The 21,335-nt window shown below is 41.0% G+C and overlaps 1 protein-coding gene across 1 annotated transcript in view; it reads right to left on the bottom strand.

The window, feature by feature from the left end:
• Window positions 1–21,335, bottom strand: part of LOC147724768 (lymphocyte antigen 6D-like) — a 91,803-nt gene that overhangs the window by 5,274 nt on the left and 65,194 nt on the right. Inside the window, exon 3 of the mRNA XM_086967060.1 lies at window positions 5,701–5,820. Within this exon, the coding sequence (XP_086823186.1) occupies window positions 5,701–5,820 (120 nt within the window). The remainder of the gene's footprint in view (window positions 1–5,700; window positions 5,821–21,335) is intronic.

Below are 21,335 nucleotides of genomic sequence, written 5' to 3'. Positions count from 1 at the left end.
CAAATAATAATACTTTTAGTACTTTTTATTGCAAACATATACATACTACTTTGTTGTGTGGAAATAAATATGCTTTAAACAAGCATAGTAGCATTCTTCGTGACTTGCCATCAAATCTAGATTTTTCTTAGTTCTATTTAAAGACACTACAGCTACATGAGTTGCCTGCTGCATCTTCTGACTCCACGATTCCATCTGGTACTACTCCACGTCTATCCTGACATGGGGCCATATGTATCATCATGACCATTTGCGATTTCTAAATAGCGATTTTTAAGGAATCGCTATTTAGAAATCGGAAAATGGTATGTATGTAGGAAATCGCTTGTTTTTAGCGATTCCTTAACATTCCTAAATTGCGATTAGCAAATTGCTAATCGCAAATTTCCCATTCATTTCTATGGGCCAGGAGGCCCATAGGAATGAAGGGGAAATTTGCGATTAGCAATTTGCTAATCGCAATTTAGGAATACTTTCAAGGGTGCAGGGGTGTCACAAGAACACCCTGGTGCACCCCTGAAAATGACATATGTGGGCATATGGCGCACATACATATCCTAAGGGCATGTATGAGCGTCATATGGCACCTTTGGATTTTAAATTAATTGCTTTTTCAAAAGAATTCGCAACTTACCACCAACTAAAAGTTGGTGGTAATTTGCGAATCCTTATGGGCATTTTTGAATTAATTTCCCTTTGATACATTGCATTTAAGGAATCGCACAATTTGCAATTCCTTAAGTGCAATCGCAAAATAAGGAATCGCAAATTTTGCGATTCCTTATTTTGCTGCCAAAATGTTTCATACATACCATTTAGCAAATTAGCATTCACAAAGGCCGAAAACCTGCGAATTTCGGCCTTTGCGAATGCTATTTTGCTTGATACATATGGCCCATGGTCTTTTTCCATCAGAGGCTCACGCTACTGGAACCAGATTCTTTGACTTTATTCAGGAAATGTTTATCCTTGTGTTGGAAGTTTTGCTGATTTCTCAAATTTGACAGTTATTCTAATCCTCTGCATAACTTCTAACATTATAAAAGAAGACTGTTTGCAGTCAAGATATGTATTACAGGCAATGTTGTGTCCTGCTTGGTGGTCATGTTGGACTACAGTTTTGTCCCTATACTGGCTTTTGTCCCTAAGGCTCTTGGGACTGGTAGTTTGTTTTCTTTATCTTGACTGCCGCTGTTGAAAATAAAGCAACTTAAGAAGGCATAATACTCGCCTCTGTGTCTTTAATTAAATTAAAACTAGGAAAATCTAGATTCTCTACACATGGAGTTTCTCTGGTTGTATGATTTACTTGCCTGTCTGCGTCCTCGTATGAGTGAAACCATGTTTATGACAGACTCTCAGCATTGTTAGGACTCAGTGTGATAGATTGTTTAAGTGAATGGGTCTCTGGGTGTGTGAAATCACATCATAGCTCTGTATACAGGATGCTAACAGCCCCAAACCCAAGTTATAGGCCCTTACCTGTGGCTTGGGCCTTTAACGACGGAGAGGCCTTTAATCAGCTCGTCATGAGGTAGCCTGGAGCTGTGCTCATGACGAGCTGAGCTCGTCATGAAACAATGGGAAAGAGGGGGCCTGCAGCACAGGAGGGGAATTGCCTTAGCAGCCATAGTGTTAACAAGTGGTATAGCCTGAAGCATTTGGGCGATTAGGCTATTAGAACATTTCACCCACCGAGGGTAGTATGTTCTAAATTAAAAAGGAAGAAACAGAAAGACAAACTTTGGAATGTTGGTGCAGAAGGCATAAACCAGCCAAAATGAGCCCTGATCCACTGCATTGTCTTCAATGCAGCCTTCAACATTCCAGTGTTCTAATTATTGTTAAACTTTCTGCCTCTGATTTTCAGTTAGAAACTCTATGCATCTGATCGAGGCTTTGTTCATGTGAGACTCTCTGGGAGTATATGTGAGAGACAGTGTATGTGATACACTTACTGCATGCGTGAAACCCCTTACCATGACCCCTGTTAACCTACATTTAGAGTGTAGGTTAAGTTGCTATGTCAGGATCTAGTGGCTAAGGTCAGGGCAAACCGGACGAATTCTTGACGTTTCCTCATTACTAGAAAAACAAGACATGGATGCCCACCTTTCACTCATGTCTTTGAGGCTGAGGTCGAACCTCTGCCTGGCGGGTGGATACGTGAGGGCGCTCTGTTAAGGAGCTGAGTCTAGGGGAATTCTTGGAACCACAGAATATTGTTTTATGCAGATAATGTCCTACTTGCTATAGTTAACCTAGACCTACCATTAGATAGGCTCAAACACATGTTTAACCCATATTGAGGATTGGGTATCAACTGGAATACATTTCTGGTTAGAAATCACGGAAGACACTCTCAATGCCACTGAGAGTGGTACTTAAATATTTTAAATACCTCAGGATCCAAACATTGAATAAAGAACACATGTTTTATAAGTACAATTCATAATCAATAATTGAAAACCTAGAGGTTGATGACGCCCATTGGTACAACCTTGGCTTGGGACAGCCACAATGTACAAGATGATAGCGCTCCCTAAATTCCTGCATATTCTGAAACTCACCACCTAACAGATCCTTTAAACAGTTTTCACAAAAATTGTTCACTATGTGAGAAGATTGATTTGGGAGGGAGCCTCTCTAATATATAGGTCGACCTATGAAGGGGAATTAGTACTACCATACATACAGCAGTACTTTGAGACTCCACAATAGGTGTAGCGAATTACTGGGCGTACTCTCCAAAAGAGGAACCAACCTTTCATATTAGGTCTTGAAAAGGAATACCATATGTACTACAGCGGGAAGCCCCAACTAATCATGGCCTCCCCCGCTACTACAGGGGTGATCCAAATGTGGAACAAACTAAATAGGACATAGGTTGGGACTGCAAATTAAAAAGAAAGAGGCATAAAATAAGACTGTACTCTAGAATGGAGACTACTAGACAGATGATAAGGAAGGCCATTTTATTGGTAAATACCAAGTCAGAACTTACTACTCAAAGAGAGAAATGTAAGGCAGGTACTGGAGACTCAGAGAATACAATGTGAGAAAAAATAGTGAGATCCCTCTGGGAAATATCAATTAAAACCAGCTTCAGATTAATCCTTCTAAAAATTGCACACAGGACGGATTACACTGGAATACAACTATAGAAATCTGGATCCATCAATTATATTAGATCTGCCCAGGTAGTGTTGGCAGATCCGAAATTACAGGATGAAGCTACAAAAATGATTGGAAGGGATTGTGGGTACAACAATACTGACATCTCCAAATACCACCTTAATAGGACTATGGGTAGGTGTGGATCTAAGCAGATATCATAGACTATTGTTTATTCAAACTTTGATAAATGCTAAAAGAGACATTGTGTGCGGAGCTCTAAATGTGTATGGGTGCATGTGTGTGTGTGTGTGTTTGAGAGAGAGTGAAACTATGCATGTATGCATTTGTATATGTTTGTTTGAGAGAGTGAAGAGGAGTGGTAGAGAAGAAGAGCTAAACCAAAGAGGTGAGGCTATGGGTCATAACTAAACAAGTATGGACTGGTGTAGAGCTGCAAAAAAAGATAGTCTGCAGGACACGAATGCATCAGAAGAAATATCAGTAAATTTGCAGTGGATGGGAAGATGAAATCAAAGGCAGTTAAATTATAAATATTTAAAATGGCATGGAGGTAGAAAAACAAAGCGTAGTATACCAGGGATTTTCCCTGACTAACTGAAGATAAGATAAGAAGTGAACCTGAACAGTTGAAAAAGAAACTAAAGACAATATGTAGGAATATATCTGTGTTGATTCTATGTCATGGCTGACGGCGTGAGATGTAAATGCTGTAATCCAGAAACAATATACATGGTCAAGAAATGCCGCATTAGTAATGTTTGAAAAATGCAATACAAATGTTCATAGAAAAAATAATAATAATCTGGTTGGCATTGGTGCCGCCAGGCTACCTCTAAATGTGTTTCATGTTAATAACCCCAAATCCTGGTGCAGGAGGGCGGACACACATCAATCCTAAGGCTACTGAGCAAATCGAAGGGGAGAGTGAACCCCTCAATAACCTTTAACATGGATCTGAAGCAGGCACTGGGAAAAGAACCTGTCCTGAAAGATGCTATGTGCAGTCCTTAATTGTGCAAAGGTATTCTTCCAATAAAGGACATGGGGACATGAAGTCCTCATTCAATGAGCTGTGATGGTGTGGAAACATCTAGCAGCCTTGACCAGTCACTGAACTTTCTCCAGGTAGCAGATCTGGCCTTATTTTGAGAAGGAACATTTTGTATTGTCTGGTACTTAAAAGCACTCTAGACTCTAATTGTCTGGGGCCCATTTAAGGTCCACAGGGCCCATAAACTGCTCAGCTGGCATCAGCGATGGCAAAGAAGATGAGAACATTTAGCTCTGACAGTGATTCGAATCTTTGCAAGGGGTGGACTTCGGCTCTGACCTAAAGTTTGAAGTGCCAGATGGGAACAGTGGCATCTTCTCACATCAGGTGAGAGATAGGCTCATGGGCAAGACCCATGCTGTACATCTGATCTGGGAGGAGTGTACTGCAGTAAAGAATGCGCTTGTATGGCAAAGAAAGCTGCACCACTCTACCTGTCCTGGGGCTCCTCCCAATTTGATTTGACAATAGCCCTGTCTGGGCGCTTCAAATTGTTGCTGCTGTTATCAAAGCACAAGCTCCGGCTGGCCCATCGGTGCGCTCAAACTGACCAATCATCGTTGCGGGTGTCTACTGTCGTCCAATACCAACCAGGCTATGGAGGACACTGTTAGTGGGAGGCAGGGATTAGGTGAAAGGGGTTCTTTAGGTGATACTGGGCTGTTTATCTGTATGTCTGATGGAGCGTTGCAGACTCTTTGCCTTTCTATGTGTTGGAAGCTGCATGTGTGCCTGTATGACGACGTGAGTGTGTGTGTGTGTGTGATCTTGCCTGTGTGAAAACTGTGTGAAATTGTGGCTGACTGTGTAAAATTGCCTGCCAGTTCTAGCCTCTCTAGATATATAGGATTCTGCAGGTGTGTCTCTCTCTGCATGTGTGAGTGTCATTGTGAGACTTTATATAAGTGTGAGTATCTTGAATGTATGTGTGTGATTTTCTGCATATGTATGTGCGAGACTGGGGGTTTGTGACTGTGTATGAATCTGTGGTATATGTATTGATTAGATACTCGACCTATAAGAGACACTCTACATTTATCAAACTCTACTCTGCTTGTGAGACTACAAGCCAGGCCTAGTATATGTTCGCGTTGTCACTCGCCTGCCTCTCTACAGTATTTCAGGGTTCAAAACGCAGACTGCAGCATGGTTCACATTTTACCCCCCAAAAACATTTTGTGGCAAAAATGGACTCAAGATTTGTGATAAATTGCTTTTGCTGGAGGCAACCCAGCCCTGAAAAAACTTCCCAGAAGGATATATTTAGCACCCGGAAGATCGGCTTAGGTATTTAGTGACATAAATAACAGATGGTGGTGGTGATGGTGATAGGCAACCTTATTATGTCTTACACGGCATTTCCCTCACTCAGCAAGTCAAACCACAAAGCCCACATCATTAGGGAGAGGTTGGCTGAAACCTGATCGTCTCGTGATACCTAAGGCACACACTACACAGTACTCCTTGAAGATGCACGCCTGACCTCCACCCGAAACCACAGGGGCGCTTACCTGCTGATGAAGTCGCCACAGTGGTCTGACAGATTTTGTTCGGAACTGTGCAGTTGCTGATGGTCTGACACTTGTCGTTGCTGCTTTCTTGGTCGCATGTGTGGCACCGCAGAGTTGTCGCTGACAAAGAAGAACAAATTCAACACAGTATTGTGAATGCACGGCTGCGCTCTATGAGATTTGTGGTATACACCCACCCACACACATATATCTATTATTATCGGGACCGGCCATTGACTGTAATGAAGTGCGTACTTACTATTCTAACTCCACACACACACACACACACACACACATACACACACATACATACACACACACATACATGCATGCACTCACACATGCACACACACACACATACACACACCCAGGCACACACACACACACACACACATATTAATTTTCCTACAGACGCATATTTCATACACAAACATTTATTTCCCTTTACACATAGAGCGGGAGGAACACTTTGATGAATCAGGCCCATAATTATTTGTAAATATTTATTTATAAAACAGATATCATACATGGCATGCCAAATACAAGTTTCCTTACATCCTATGATGCCGCAAAAGTGCAATTAGACAAAGCCAATGCCCATCAGTCTGAAATTGCTTATGGGAGCACCTGGTTGAAAAAGTGCTTCATAGCTGGCGGAAACTCTGGGTGTTGCTCTGTGGACTAATTGGTATTAGGGCTGGGAGAAATTTTCAAACAAATTTTGGAACCCATGAAATCCGCCATTTGTTTCCCATCTACGAAAATGGATTAGGGTTGCTCCATACACAGGAAGCAAAACAAGGCCAGACATAGTTGCTTTTGGGAGCATTTTGGGGATATGGGCAAAATGTTTAGTTTAATGAAAAATACACCCCTAACAGTGATCTTGAAAGCAAGTCCCCCCGCATGGGAAGCAGCACCCACCTTGATGGTCAAGGTGGGATTCCAATGCCACAGGCCACCCACTGATAGGGAAGCTTGGTATCAGGCACTGCAAGGGACGGGGAACATCTAAAACACCGCGCTGCCATTACCATGCGTCTTTTACAACGCAAGTCGTTACCACGACTTGCGCTGGAGGGCGCTGTTGACTAAGGAGTAGTAGATTTACTGTTCCAACACTTTCCCTACTGTACGAAGGCTGGAGTTGGAATAGTAAATCTTTCTATTCCTAAATCCAACTCCCTACAGCGCAAGTCGTGGTAACGACTTGCGTTGTAAAAGATGCGTTGTGATGTACCGCGATCTAAAAGATCGCGTTGTAACATCATACAACCGCAAGGGACGGTAGTGTAATTAGCATTCCCTCCATCCATTACTTCGGAGAATGAGGAATTCTTCTGCTGCAAAACTTCACACCTTTCTACATCCGGACAAGGCGGATGTGGAACCAGTAGAATTGCCCACAGTTTTGCATCAGCATACCATGGATTTAAAAAAAAAGAATTGGCCCATACCTGTTTGGTAGTCTACGAGTAAGAACACCAGCAAAGCATACTCAGGATTCCCGCATTCAAGTTCACCGAATTTGTGGCATTAATTGCATGAATCTTCCACCGATTAATTGCAGGCCTTAGAAACGGCCAATAACTGATTTAAGTGCAATATGAAAACAAGCATTGGGGTTGGCCATTAGACTTTTGACTTCGGCAATTCTAGTTTTGTTCTGTCAGGTTTTTGAAACACTTTATTGCTTGGGGAGCTGTTGGGACCGCATGAATGTAACAAAAAATGGCAAAAGGCAAAGATGTTTTGGGATTCGAAAGAAAATTACTTTGTGCGTTGATGTGCTCCTTGTGAAAGGGCAGCATGTTGTAACTCGGAGTTGAGTCAGCCAATGGATAAAGATGGCTGACCCATTCCCCCATGATGCATGCTTCTATAGGAGAAACAACAATGTTAATGACACAACAACAGACTAATGGATTTAGTCTGGCTGAAAACAGCCATAAGTAACTTGATGGTTCACATAATTTTAGCAAAAGCAAAACATCTTGGCTAACACCAGACCTAAGAAAGAAAATTGGTCTGGTGCTGGCTGCCAGTCTCTTCCCTTTGTTGATGCTTTTTTGTAGTGTCTTTGTGAATCTTTAATTGCAAGTAGAGAGAGAGGGTTGAAAGGTTAGAGGAGTTTGCAAGGATGGACGGATGGCTGGCTGGATGGATGGATGGATGAATGGAAGGATGGATCGATGGATTGAGGGCTCGATCATGTGATGTGTGTGATGTGATGTGATAAGGATTTATATAGCGCACTACCACTCCCAGGAGCATCTTGGCGCTTAGATTCATATGCTGAAGATGGTAGCATATACTGGTCTCAATCATCAGGTAAGGGTTTTAAACAAGTGTTTTTTTTTTAGACTGAGTCCGCCAGGCTATAAATCCATGTTTTAAGGGATTTATTAAACTCCTGTTCAGAGGTGGTTGCACGAAGTTGATGGGGCAGTTTCTTCCACACCTTTACCCCTATTACTGCCAAGGATTTTCCTCCTTTTGTTGCCAGTCTGAATTTTGGGACAATCATCAGATTGGCTGTAGTGGATCTTAGTGCTCGAGTGGGATGGTATCGGTTGAAATTTTTATACAGGTACTGTGGGCCATGCTTGTGAAAGGCCCTAAAGGCGATTGTTAGGACCTTAAACAAGATGCGCTTCTGAATAGGAAGCCAATGGAGCGCATCCAACGCGGCGGAGGCCGAGGATTTTCTTGGCAATCTGAGTACCAGTCTTGCTGCCGCATGCTGGACCATCTGCAGTCTATGCAGGGCCGATTTATTTGCCCCTGCATATAAGCTATTACAATAATCCAGTCTGGATGTAATCAGCGCCACTGCGACAGTGCGTCTGGCTGATAAGGGCAGGAGATCGAAACATTTCCTAAGGCCCTTTATGATGTTAAAGCATGAGCCAGCAACTTCCCTTGCCTGCTGTTTAAAAGAGAGGGTCTCATCAAATTTAATTCCTAGGTTTCGTGCTGCCAAGATGGTGTTAGGCGGGGCTTCTGCCTCTTTTGGCCAAAACGTATGAGGGGAAAAGAGATTGTTTTGACCAAACGGCAAGATTTCCGTTTTGGCAGTATTACATTTAAGGTGGTTGTTATTCATCCAGGCAAAAGTCGCCGTCAAACACTCTTTCAGAGTCTGTTCGGCTTTTCCCGAGTCTTCATCTAAATCTAGAACTAATTGAGTGTCGTTGGCATACGCTATTGTGCTGATGTTAAAAGAGGAGATAAGATCAATCAAGGGGACCATGTACATATTGAATAAGGTAGGGCTCAAACTAGTGCCCTGAGGTACCCCTGACCGAACCATCTTCTCTTCGGAACAGAACTGGCCCAACATAGTAACCTGCCGTCTGTGCATCAGAAAGTTCTTAAACCACTTTAAAACGATGCCCACTATGCCTGCACTAGCCAGGCGATGTAATAAGATAGCATGGGACACCGTGTCAAACGCTGCAGATAGATCTAATAGGATCAGGACTGCCATCATAGGAAACTGGAATGCATGGTAAAGGTTCAATTAGCAATATAATAGCTAATTGTGTATTTGAGTATGACATACATGAGCTCCATGAGGCCTTTGTTTTTCAAATGAGAATATTTTGCCCTCTAAGGGCATAATGATCTAATAGCCTTAGGGCCCTCCGTAGTGGGCTCTATACGCCATTAAAGGCCTCCTCCCTTGTTAAAATTCCTCGCCTTCGATGCAGGCCTTTAACGCTGGAGCAGGCCTTTAATTGTGAGTAGTGCTCCCTACTTCGGGCTCTAAGGCTATATTGTGAGGCTGGCTGCTGTGTACAGTGAATGTCATTTCCTGTGAAAAATACAATTAATACTGGTACAAAATCATAGTTCACCCTCGGATTATCTTGTCCATCATATAGGCAAGGCTCTTCTCATGATTCCGGTAAGTAGGCTCCAGCCAAGAACAAGCGGCAAAGCCGATTATTGAAGACTACAGACAACGCCCACGGCAAGCAGCGACCAGCCGGCCTGGATTCCAGCATGAACTGACTAACCCTGCTGGAATCCACGCCTGTTGTTCTAACTGCAAGCACCAGGGATTTTCAAGAATATACGTCCTACAACAAAAGTAAACAGCACGAGATGCACACGAGGTGCAGTCAATTACATCACAGTACTGGATCACCTTCCTCTCAAAACACACAAATGAGGTGAGACAACAAAATAAATAAATTAACAGAAGAATTCTGAAATGCAATTACAACCTGTCAATGATATAGACAAGGAGAGAAAGGCCGGCATTAACACATAACAAAACCATTCCATCTCTGAGGTTTTTTCACTTCTCCTGACCTTGAACATGCAACCTTGACGGGTCTTTTGATCAGGACATATTCACCAACCGTTACATCATCATGACCACTGTGACCCTTACAAAAATTGCATGTCATTTTGGCTTGTTGGACACTCTTGAAGCAACTTGTTCCTTTGTAGTTGTATCTCCAACCACTTTATTTCCAAAATCTAGCCGTTCCTATAACCAGGTGGTAAACACACCGCGAAAAGGTATCTTCTGCTTCTCAATAACAGAAAAGAGAGTGACCCTAGTTGCACAATGTGGGTGTAATATTCCCACACCACCTGTTTGAGGAATTGTTTCCCTTCCATGTCTGATGCGAGTGCAGTCTGTACGCCCTCGTTGATCACTATGTTGCCTCTCTCTACTAACCCATTTGAAGATGGCGGGTTCAGAACAATACATGTTCTTGATGTCATGCCTAGTTAGGAATTCCCGCATTTGCTCAGACACAAAACATGAGAGCCGCTGTCTGTAACCAAAAACTCAATCTTTCTACGGAGAATACCTTATTCAAAAACATTGTTGCAACGCTGGTGATTCTACAAAGGAGAAATACAACCATTTGGATAAGTAGTCAACTGGTAGAATGGCATACCTCATGTCCCCTGGTAGATCAATCAATCAGGATTTATAAAGCACGGCAAATCACAAGTGAGGGTCTCCTGGCGCTGGAGTTGCTAGCTGCTTTGCGGAGAAAGCAGTAAAAAACGAGGCTAAAGCAGAAGAAAGCACTCTGGAAAACAGGGAGTAATAAGAGTGGTGCACCAGCACAGGAGAGCTGGGCCAGGTTAGAGAGACTTATGGTCATAAAAATTCAAGGCCTAACTTCTCCCAGGCTGCATCAGGGTGTGGAGTAGGGTGCAAAGGTGTTTTGCTAAGTTTCCAATGCTTATCGGGCAGTAGGCTTTCCGGACATTTGTTAAGTATCTGTTTCACATGCACATCTATGGCAGGCCACCAATAGTGTTATTTTATCCACATAAACATCTTGGTTCTACTCAAAATCTGGTGTCCTTTGTAGATAAGATTGCACATTTTAGCTGGAGGAACATGTAGATCACTCCCTAATACCATCCTGTTACCAACCGACTGTTCACTTGCAACCTTGGCACGAGTTTTAAATTGCCCAGCAAATATCTGACTTCAGGCAAAGCTTGCAAATGTACTGGCTGACTTTCTTTAAGAAAGTATAGGAGGCCCCCTAATATAAGGTCTGGGACCAGGGGAATGAGATTTAAGAAAGTTACAATGTCCCTAAAGTCAAAGAGTCCCGTGAGAGTGATCAACCGGGATTTAGTACCCACCGCACTTCATTTAATTATTAGGCGCAACCACCAAGTACGTATGAAATAGTTAAATAAATCACGTAATTCAGGAATCTATAAACCCTAGACTGGAAACCAGCATGCAGTTGTAGCAATCACTCAAAGACAGTTTTATGTGTATTTGTGACAAGTTAAAGCAATACAACAAGATTAAAAATTGAGCATACATTTATTACACTTTACAAATTAAAAAAGTTTTTGTTTTCATACAATTGTTGAATACATCATGTTTACCAAAAATACAATATATTACATAATACATTAAAAATGTTCTTGAGAACACAAGTCGACGCGGCGTTTCGGTTAAAAACCTTCTTCAGGACAGTTTCTATAAAGAAACACACAATTACTAAATTGCAATTAAACTTGCACACAGTGTCTTTAAGCATTTTTCCAATGTGTCTAACTGTCACAAAATTCAACAAGGATACTTATTGTCCACTTGGCCTATAGCATCTAAATCCTACTACACATTGCTACTATTAACATTTGTTCAAATTAGACATTTCTAAAGTGTAGGCATCCAATAAATAACATTTCTAATGCATGCCAGTATTAAATGTACAATGGAATCTCTATAAACAGTATCCTGTAATGGTGGTTGTACCAATATTCTTGTGGGATTTCGGATTATTTTGAAATTGATTAAGTAACGTACGACTGGATTGTGGTACCCATTATGATTGGCATTGAGTGTAGCCCAATCAATAAGAGTCTCTTACCTCAAACAATATAAACTTTTCACACTCAGATATTCATTCTGAGGTCAGGATCGATAAAAAAGGAGGAGGTGTCCTGTTTTTGGTCCACACTCTAGACTACAAATATCCCAATTGATCAGTCAGGGTATATTTGTAAATGATATTGTCTGAAAGATCAAAGAGGGGAGGTATTATGGGTTAGATCATACAAAAGCCCATTTCTTCTCCTATATTAATACTGAAACATACTGGGTTCTCAAAATACCTTTATATCCAGTCTGTCGATTCCACACTGTGTCGGAGGGGCCACCAATTAGTTTACATAAACTAGAGAAATATAAAATATAAAAGAGGCTCTGGTAACTCTCCTCAAGGATTAGATGTGATAGATTCCATGTGGTTGCCCTATTATCCAGAGGACTCACCTAGAGATTGGCTTGGTCAATCGCTGTAGCCGCGTGCTAAATGTGCTTTGTCAGCTAGATCTAGTCCTCATGATCTCTAGAGAAAAAATTATAATTCCATGTTTCATTTTATTATATTATATGGTTTTAGAGGTTATATATATAAACCTTATTTTTATTATAACTGCCTGTGTCTTATGTCTCCTCTTGGGGTATAGCTTAGCTATCAATGGATATGTTATATTCATTAAGTTGTTATACATTGTTGTTTTAAAACCTACATATTTGAGGGAAAGAATTACTGGTCATAATATGACTATGTTGGTTTAAGGCATTCTTTACCTTCTGAACCCTCCGTGTTAGGCGGTTCAGATCACTCCATTTTTCAATTTCCAAGTTATACTCTTAAGATCTCACAGGCACTTGGTAATTCAACTGATAACGTGTGCTTTATTTAATTAAAACGGACTTTGCCACGTGTTTGGCTACATTATAGACGTGTTTGACTGTGTTTAAACGTCATATTATCGACATGAGTCATTTTCTCTTGCAACTGTATCCACTTCGCTCACACGTTATTACATGGAGTGGTTCTATATTGGAATAGTTTAGGATAGCTGCTCTCTGTTCATGAACTAAGTTAAATTAAGCTAAGTTCAACAACAAGCCGCGTCTAATGAGCTTACCTAGATTTGAAAAGACAGCCTCCCTGCTCCTCCGATTGCAGCGTCTGGGGGTTCTGTTATGTTCAGTGAAAGACGCTGTCGACTAGTGAGTTGGTACATATATACAAGCAGCCTCACCACTGGTCGCTGTAAGTGGCCGTGTTATTGGTTATTACGCGGTCACATGATCGCGGTTTATGTTTTGAATAGAAAGTAACATTAAAACCCAACTACACTACCAAGTTTATATCGCTTTCAGCAAAAGTAATTTATAGTTGAAAACTTGATTGTTGCTTCTCTTTTTTTTTTTTTGTATTTTTTTTTTATTTGGAGTCAAAATACATCACATAAGTAAAAATACATTATTAGATTAGTCTGGACATAAGAATAGCAATTGATCCACAGGTTCATTGAATAAATGCTTAAGCCATCATCACGTAAGTAAAAGTACATTATTAGATTAATCTGGACATAAGAATAGCAATTGATCCACAAATTCATTAAATAAATGCTTAAGAGCAATAATTGAAAAATTGCATAAAACCATCAATATATCGTTATAAAAATAAGCCTCTTTCCACTATATATATCAACATAATATGCGAAGTAGTAATTCATACATCTATTGCAATAGTCTCCCTCCAATTAGTAACCGGGCCCAAAACCTTCTTCCAAAGTCCCGTACTTTCACCCCCTTACGCTCATATAAGCAGGTCTCAATATTATGTATTCCAAGGAACCTGGATAACCACATTTGGAAGGACGGTGCAACAGTGTCCTTCCAACCCGCTGAAATCAAGATCCTAAGGACGGCCACAGATATAAAAATCAGAGCTTCTTCTTCCTTGCCCAATTTTAGGTTAGAGTCTGTGCCCAAGATCATCAGGGTAGGGGATAGATCGATCTTGTGACCTAGCAGCCCCTCCCAACATTTTTCGATCTCTCTCTTCACTGGGGTCAGGAGTCTGCAGATAAAAAACATATGCAGTAGGTCTGCTTGTGCCCCCCCACATCTTGGGCAATTGTCATCCGCTCTAGCCCCCAATGCAAATAATTTAGCTGGAGTATAGTATAAGTTGAACAGTGTTTTATAATGTTGAGCTTTTAAGTTTGTGGCTCTAAATATCCTTTTGTTCAGTGCCAAAGCCAGGTCAACGTCTAGGTTTGGGTTTCCAAGTTTGTTGGACCATGCAACCTCAGTCTTGTCGACATCATCGTGAATCTCTAAAAGAAGGATGTTATATATAGGCTTCATTTTATTGCATCCATTGGTCAATGCGTCCAGGAGGGGACTATTTCCTGGAGAAGGCGGTTTTGGTTTAATAGCCTTCAGGGAGCGATCAACCTGGGTATAAGCAAACCAATGATTGTCTGGGATTCCATAACTCTTTTGTAAAGCCTCAAAGCTTATAATCCCCTCCCCGTCCATTAAATCCTGTAATGTCTTAATACCCAGCTCCCTCCAGATTTTTAAGGTCCTTTCTATCCCTAATCTTGAGAAGAGGCTAAAACTACAAATATGGATATATGCATTAATTTTGGGGATATTGCACAAATTTCTGCTAGCCTTCCATACCCTCCAAACACTATCGATGATTTTGTATCTCGCTTTTTTATAAAATCTTCGATCTACTTCACATAACAAAATACCCATCGCCTTTCTTCCCAGCAATAGTTCAAAGATAGAGGGGGGTTGGTATGCTTCAGATCTAGCATTATTGATATGGGCGTCTGATTGGAAAAGTATCGTCATTTGTGTTAAAAGACACTTCCAATGGTATAGCCTTAGGTTAGGAAGAGCTAACCCCCCCCCCTTTCCCTTGGGAGAGAGAGAAGGTTTGTTGACCGTCTTACTTTGCCATATTGCCAAATGAATTTAATAAACACAGATTCCAATTTCAACATTATTTTTTCCTCAATGAATAGTGGTATGGCCCTGAAAAGATATAATAATTTTGGGAACATTGACATCTTGACTGCATTTATCCTTCCGATCAATGAAAGGTGCATGCCATCCCATCTTCTCAGGTCAGTCTCTATTGATTTAATAAGTTGTAAATAGTTTTCTTCCACTATTTTCTCTACTGCAGCGTTAATTGTTACCCCCAGGTATACTGCTGCATCCACATATCTGGAATCTGTCTTTACTATATTCCTTGTGCAAATTATCTGGGTCTTTGCTTCATTCAGTAGATATCCTGAGTTAGCACCGAATTGTTTTGTCAGATCGACCAAAGTTGTCATTGCCTGCTGGGGATCGTTAGTAAATACAGCCAGATCGTCCGCATAAGCTAATATTTTGTTTTCAAACCCATTAATTATCACTGGCTTTAACCTGGGGCACCCCAATATTGCCTGAATGAGAGGATCAATATACAGGGAGAAAAGAATTGGGGAACATGGGCATCCCTGCTGTGTTCCTCTTTTTATAGGGAAGATATTAGATTTTTCGCCCATAACCGTGACTCTGGCCACAGGATCATGATGGATCACTGAAATAATATAGACTGCCAAAATATCGACCTGCAAAAATATCGTTGACAAAATATCGACAGACAAAATATCGACTTTCTATCTACAAACAGGTAAGTACAAAAATATCGAGTACAAAATATCGTTAACAATAATATAGATGTAAAAAATATCGACTTTATTAAAAACAGTGTTAAATTAAATTAATATTAAATTTTAATGACTAAAATATACTTAAAAATACTTAAATTAAATTATAATAATTAAATAATAAATGAAAAAATAAAAAAAAATTTACAATCTTATTTGTTGACCCTGAACCCTAAAATATACCCCTTTACCCAAAAACCCAAAACTGACCCTGAACCCTAAAAATACCCCTTTACCCAAAAACTAAAAACTGACCCTGAACCCTAAAAATGCCCCTTTACCCAAAAACTGAAAACTGACCCTGAACCCTAAAAATGCCCCTTTACCCAAAAACTGAAAACTGACCCTGAACCCTAAAAATGCCCCTTTACCCAAAAACTGAAAACTGACCTTGAACCCTAAAAATGCCCCTTTACCCAAAAAACTGAAAACTGACCCTTAACCCTAAAAATGCCCCTTTACCCAAAAACTGAAAACTGACCCTGAACCCTAAAAATGCCCCTTTACCCAAAAACTAAAAACTGACCCTGAACCCCAAAAATACTCCTTTACCCAAAAACTGAAAACTGACCGTGAACCCTAAAAATGCCCCTTTACCCAAAAACTGAAAACTGACCCTGAACCCTAAAAATGCCCCTTTACCCAAAAACTAAAAACTGACCCTGAACCCTAAAAATACTCCTTTACCCAAAATTTATCAATATTATTTAATTACCAATTAATTATTAATTAACAATAACAATAAAGTAAATATATTAGCACATTAGCTGTAATTATTTAATTAATTAGTATTATTTTTCCCAATTAATAACTTAACAATAACACAAAATTATATATATTAAAATGTACTCTAATTAATGTAATTAACTAATTACAATTAATCAATTACCAATTAATTACTAATTCAAAATATGTACACAATTATATTAATTAATTAACTAATTATTATTAATTATCAATTAATTATTAATTATAAATATTTACAAACATATATTAATTAATTAATTATTATTAAATTACTTCCCACCCTATTCCCCTATAAACCCACAACCCGCTACAGAATTACATAACGCAATTATTAAAAAAACAAATTCCATTTAATAAAATATTTTATTACATTAATACACACTTTTCACACATATTATTACATAAAAATACACTATAAAATATTATATATTATTAAAAATTCGATATTTTTGCTATCTATATTTTAAACAGTCGATATTACTTCACTTACCTGAAAAACGATATTTTTGTAGTCGATATTATGTCCAGTCGATATTTTGTCCAGTCTATATTTAAAACTCGATATTATGTCCAGTCGATATTTTGGAGTCGATATTTTGTCTGTTCACCGATCATGATACATTGCTTTCAATGCTCCTATAGTTTTTTGCCCAAAGCCTCTTCCTAGCAGAATGTTCCAGAGATAGCTCCAAACCACACGGTCGAAAGCCTTCTCCGCATCGAGCAGGATCATGGCGACCTCCCCCCCGCCCCCCCGTGGCAGCATGGGCGTCAAATATAGCTATTGCTCTGCTTGTGTGATCCGTTGTGCCACGTCCGGGAACAAACCCATGCTGCCAAGGAGAGACAAGACCGCCCATAATCCTGCCCAGTCTCGAGGCCCATATTTTGGAGTACAGCTTAGTATCAGAATTAATTAGAGAAATCAGTCTGTACGACCCCGGATTCTCACTGGGTTTCCCTTTTTTGTGAAAGATGATGATATTTGTCTCTTTCCAAGAATCCGGGGTTTCTCCCGTGTATACTATCCCATTACAAAGATCTACCAAGAGGCCTATGATTTCAGTTTCAATACATTTATAAACCTCCAGGGGGAAGCCGTCCGGACCGGCGGCCTTCCCTGGGGCTAGCTCCTGGAGGGCGATTTTGACTTCCAATTCGGTAATGTCCTTATCTAGTTCCTCTTGAAGAGAGGCATCAAGGCGTGGGCCTGAATCCTCTAAATTTGTCTGTTGTTCCCCATCCATTATTTCCTCGTCATATAGACTTTGATAGAAGTCTCTAAAAACACGCAAAATATCTTTGGTTTCTGTGTATTCTCTGCCCCTTTCTTCAATCTTCTTAATAGTGTTTTTAGACCGCTCTTGCCGAAGTCAGAGAGCCAGGGCTCTACCGGCATGTTCGCCAGTTTCATATCGATTAGCTCTTGTAGCCTGGTATTCCCCCATCGCCTTCTGAGTGGAAATTTTCTGAAGATCTGCCTTAATAGTCATAAGTACTTTATGGCTGTTACTACCATCCCCACCCAATGCAATAACCTTAACATGCTCTTCTTCTATATTTGTAAGTCTATCTAGTAGTTTCAATTCGGCCTTTCTATCTTCATTCCTTAGTTTTGTCGAGTAGCTAATAGTTTCCCCTCTCAAAGCCGCTTTAAAGGAGTCCCATACTATATTCCGAGAGGAACTATATCTATTAGCAGAGAAGAAGTAATCGGACCAGCTCTTGATCTGGGCGATAAATCTGGCATCCTCCAGTAGTCTCCTCTCAAAAGACCATGGGGGTCTGACTCTTCTACAATAGCTCCTCTGATATATAATTACTAAGGGATTATGATCCGAAAGCACTCTCGACAGTTTAGTTATAGTTACTCTGTTATTCTCTGATGAGGAGATAAACAAATAATCCAGCTTGGAGTGCTTCTGAGCTGGGTTTGAGAAGTAGGTAAAACCAGAATTAAGAGGCTCCTTGACACCCCAAATATCCACTAAATCTTTGGCCTAAACAAATAATGGTAGATGAAAAGTAGTATCAACCTGGTATCCGTATTGCGAGTTGAGTTAATTTATTATCCGTGCCTTTTAATACGATGTCACTATCTCAACGCGCTTTAATACGATGTCACTATCTCGATGTGCTATTGTGCGACAGACGATAAATAAATAACTCGTTTAGCTCCATACGCGATCGTAATATATAGAGAAGCAACAATCGAGTTTTCAACTATAAATTACTTTTGATGAAAGCGATATAAACTTGGTAGTGTAGTTGGGTTTTAATGTTACTTTCTATTCAAAACATAAACTGTGATCATGTGACCGTGTAATAACCAATAACACGGCCACTTACAGCGACCAATGGTGAGGCTGCTTGTATATATGTACCAACTCACTAGTCGACAGCGTCTTTCACTGAACATAACAGAACCCCCAGACGCTGCGATCGGAGGAGCAGGGAGGCCGTCTTTTTGAATCTAGGTAAGCTCATTAGACACGGCTTGTTTTTGAACTTAGCTTAATTTAACTTAGTTCATGAACAGAGAGCAGCTATCCTAAACTATTTCAGTATAGAACCACTCCATGTAATAACGTGTGAGCGAAGTGGATACAGTTGCAAGAGAAAATGAACACAGTCAAACACGTCTATAATATAGCCAAACATGTGGCAAAGTCTGTTTTAATTAAATGAAGCGCATGTTATCAGTTGAATTACCAAGTGCCTGTGAGATTTTAAGAGTATAACTTGGAAATTGAAAAATGGAGTGATCTGAACCGCCTAACACGGAGGGTTCAGAAGGTAAAGAATGCCTTAAACCAAGATAGTCATATTATGACCAGTAATTCTTTTCTGCAAATAATGTAGGTTTAAAACAACAATGTATAACAACTTAATGAATATAACATATCAATTGATAGCTAAGCTATACCCCAAGAGGAGACATAAGACACAGGCAGTTATAATAAAAATAAGGTTATAATAAAAATAAGGTTTATATATATAACCTCTAAAACCATATAATATAATGAAATGAAACATGGAATTATAATTTTTTCTCTACAGATCATGAGGTCTAGATCTAGCTGACGATGCACACTTAGCACGCGGCTACAGCGATTGACCAAGCCAATCTCTAGGTGAGTCCTCTGGATAATAGGGCAACCACATGGAATCTATCACATATAATCCTTGAGAAGAGTTACCAAAGCCTCTTTTATATTTTATATTTCTCTAGTTTATGTAAACCAATCGGTGGCCCCTCTGACACAGTGTGGAATCGACAGACTGGATATAAAGGTATTTTGAGAACCCAGTATGTTTCAGTATCAATATAGGAGAAGAAATGGGCTTTTGTATGATCTAACACATAATACCTCCCCTCTTTGATCTTTAAGACAATATCATTTACAAATATACCCTGACTGATCAATTGGGATATTTGTAGTCTAGAGTGTGGACCAAAAACAGGACACCTCTTCCTTTTTTTATCGACCCCGACCTCAGAATGAATATCTGAGTGTGAAACTTTTATATTGTTTGAGGTAAGAGACTGTTATTGATTGGGCTACACTCAATGCCAATCATAATGGGTACCACAATCCAGTGGTACGTTACTTAATGAATTTCAAAATAATCCGAAATCCCACAAGATATTGGTATAGTGGATCAGCAACTGCGCGGACGAACTTGCCCCACTGAAGACCCCGCCCAGCAGACCCGGCAGCAAGAAGGCCCCATGGTTCACCGACGAACTCAAGAGCTCCAAGAAGAACTGCCGAGCCCTTGAGAAAGCCTGGAGAAGGGAGCCAACACCGGACAACATGACCACCCTCAAGCTTGCCACCCGGAAGCACCACCAGCTGATCCGCGACACCAAGAAAACTGCATTCAAGAACCGACTGGACAACAACGCACACAACTGCAAGGAACTCTTCAACATCGTGAAAGAGCTCTCCAACCCCAACGCCGGAAACAACGACATCACCCCATCGCAAGAACTCTGCAACTCCCTCGCCTCCTACTTCCACAACAAGATCGCGGACATACACAACAGCTTCAACACCCAACCGATGAACGCCACGTCCGACTCAACCGAACCACCGCCCCCCACCACCACCCTCCGCGCCTGGACTCCTATCAGCACCGAAGACATCGTCCGCATGATGAACTCCATCCACTCCGGATCTCCGACCGACCCCTGCCCTCACCACGTCTTCAACAAGGCCAACGCTGTCATTGCACCCCACCTGCGGGACATCATCAACACCTCATTCGACACCGCCACCTTCCCTGAGAGCTGGAAGCACGCCGAACTCAGCGCTCTACTCAAGAAACCAACAGCGGACCCCACCGAACTCAAGAATTACCGCCCCATCTCGCTCCTCCCGTTCCTAGCCAAAGTCATCGAGAAGACCGTCAACAAGCAACTGGCCGCCTTCCTCGAGACGAACGGATCCCTCGACCCCTCACAGTCTGGCTTCCGAGCCAACCACAGCACCGAGACCGCCCTCATCGCTGCCACCGATGACATCCGAACCCTGATGGATAACGGAGAAACAGCGGCCCACATCCTCCTAGACCTCTCCGCGGCCTTCGACACCGTCTGCCACCGCACCCTAGTGCAGCGCCTCTACAACGTCGGAATCCAGGAGAAGGCACTGGAATGGATCATCTCCTTCCTCGAGGGAAGAACCCAGAGAGTCCGACTACCACCGTACAAATCAAAGGCCACCGAAGTCATCTGCGGCATACCCCAAGGATCCTCGCTGAGCCCAACCCTCTTCAACGTCTACATGAGCCCCCTCGCGGCCATCGCACGCCAACACAACCTGAACATCATCTCCTAC

This window comes from Lissotriton vulgaris, chromosome 4_1 (assembly GCF_964263255.1).
Source record: "Lissotriton vulgaris chromosome 4_1, aLisVul1.2, whole genome shotgun sequence".
Taxonomy (NCBI): Eukaryota; Metazoa; Chordata; class Amphibia; order Caudata; family Salamandridae; genus Lissotriton; species Lissotriton vulgaris.
The sequence above is the reverse complement of the archived record's forward strand: the minus strand, read 5'-3'. Positions and strand labels throughout refer to the sequence as shown.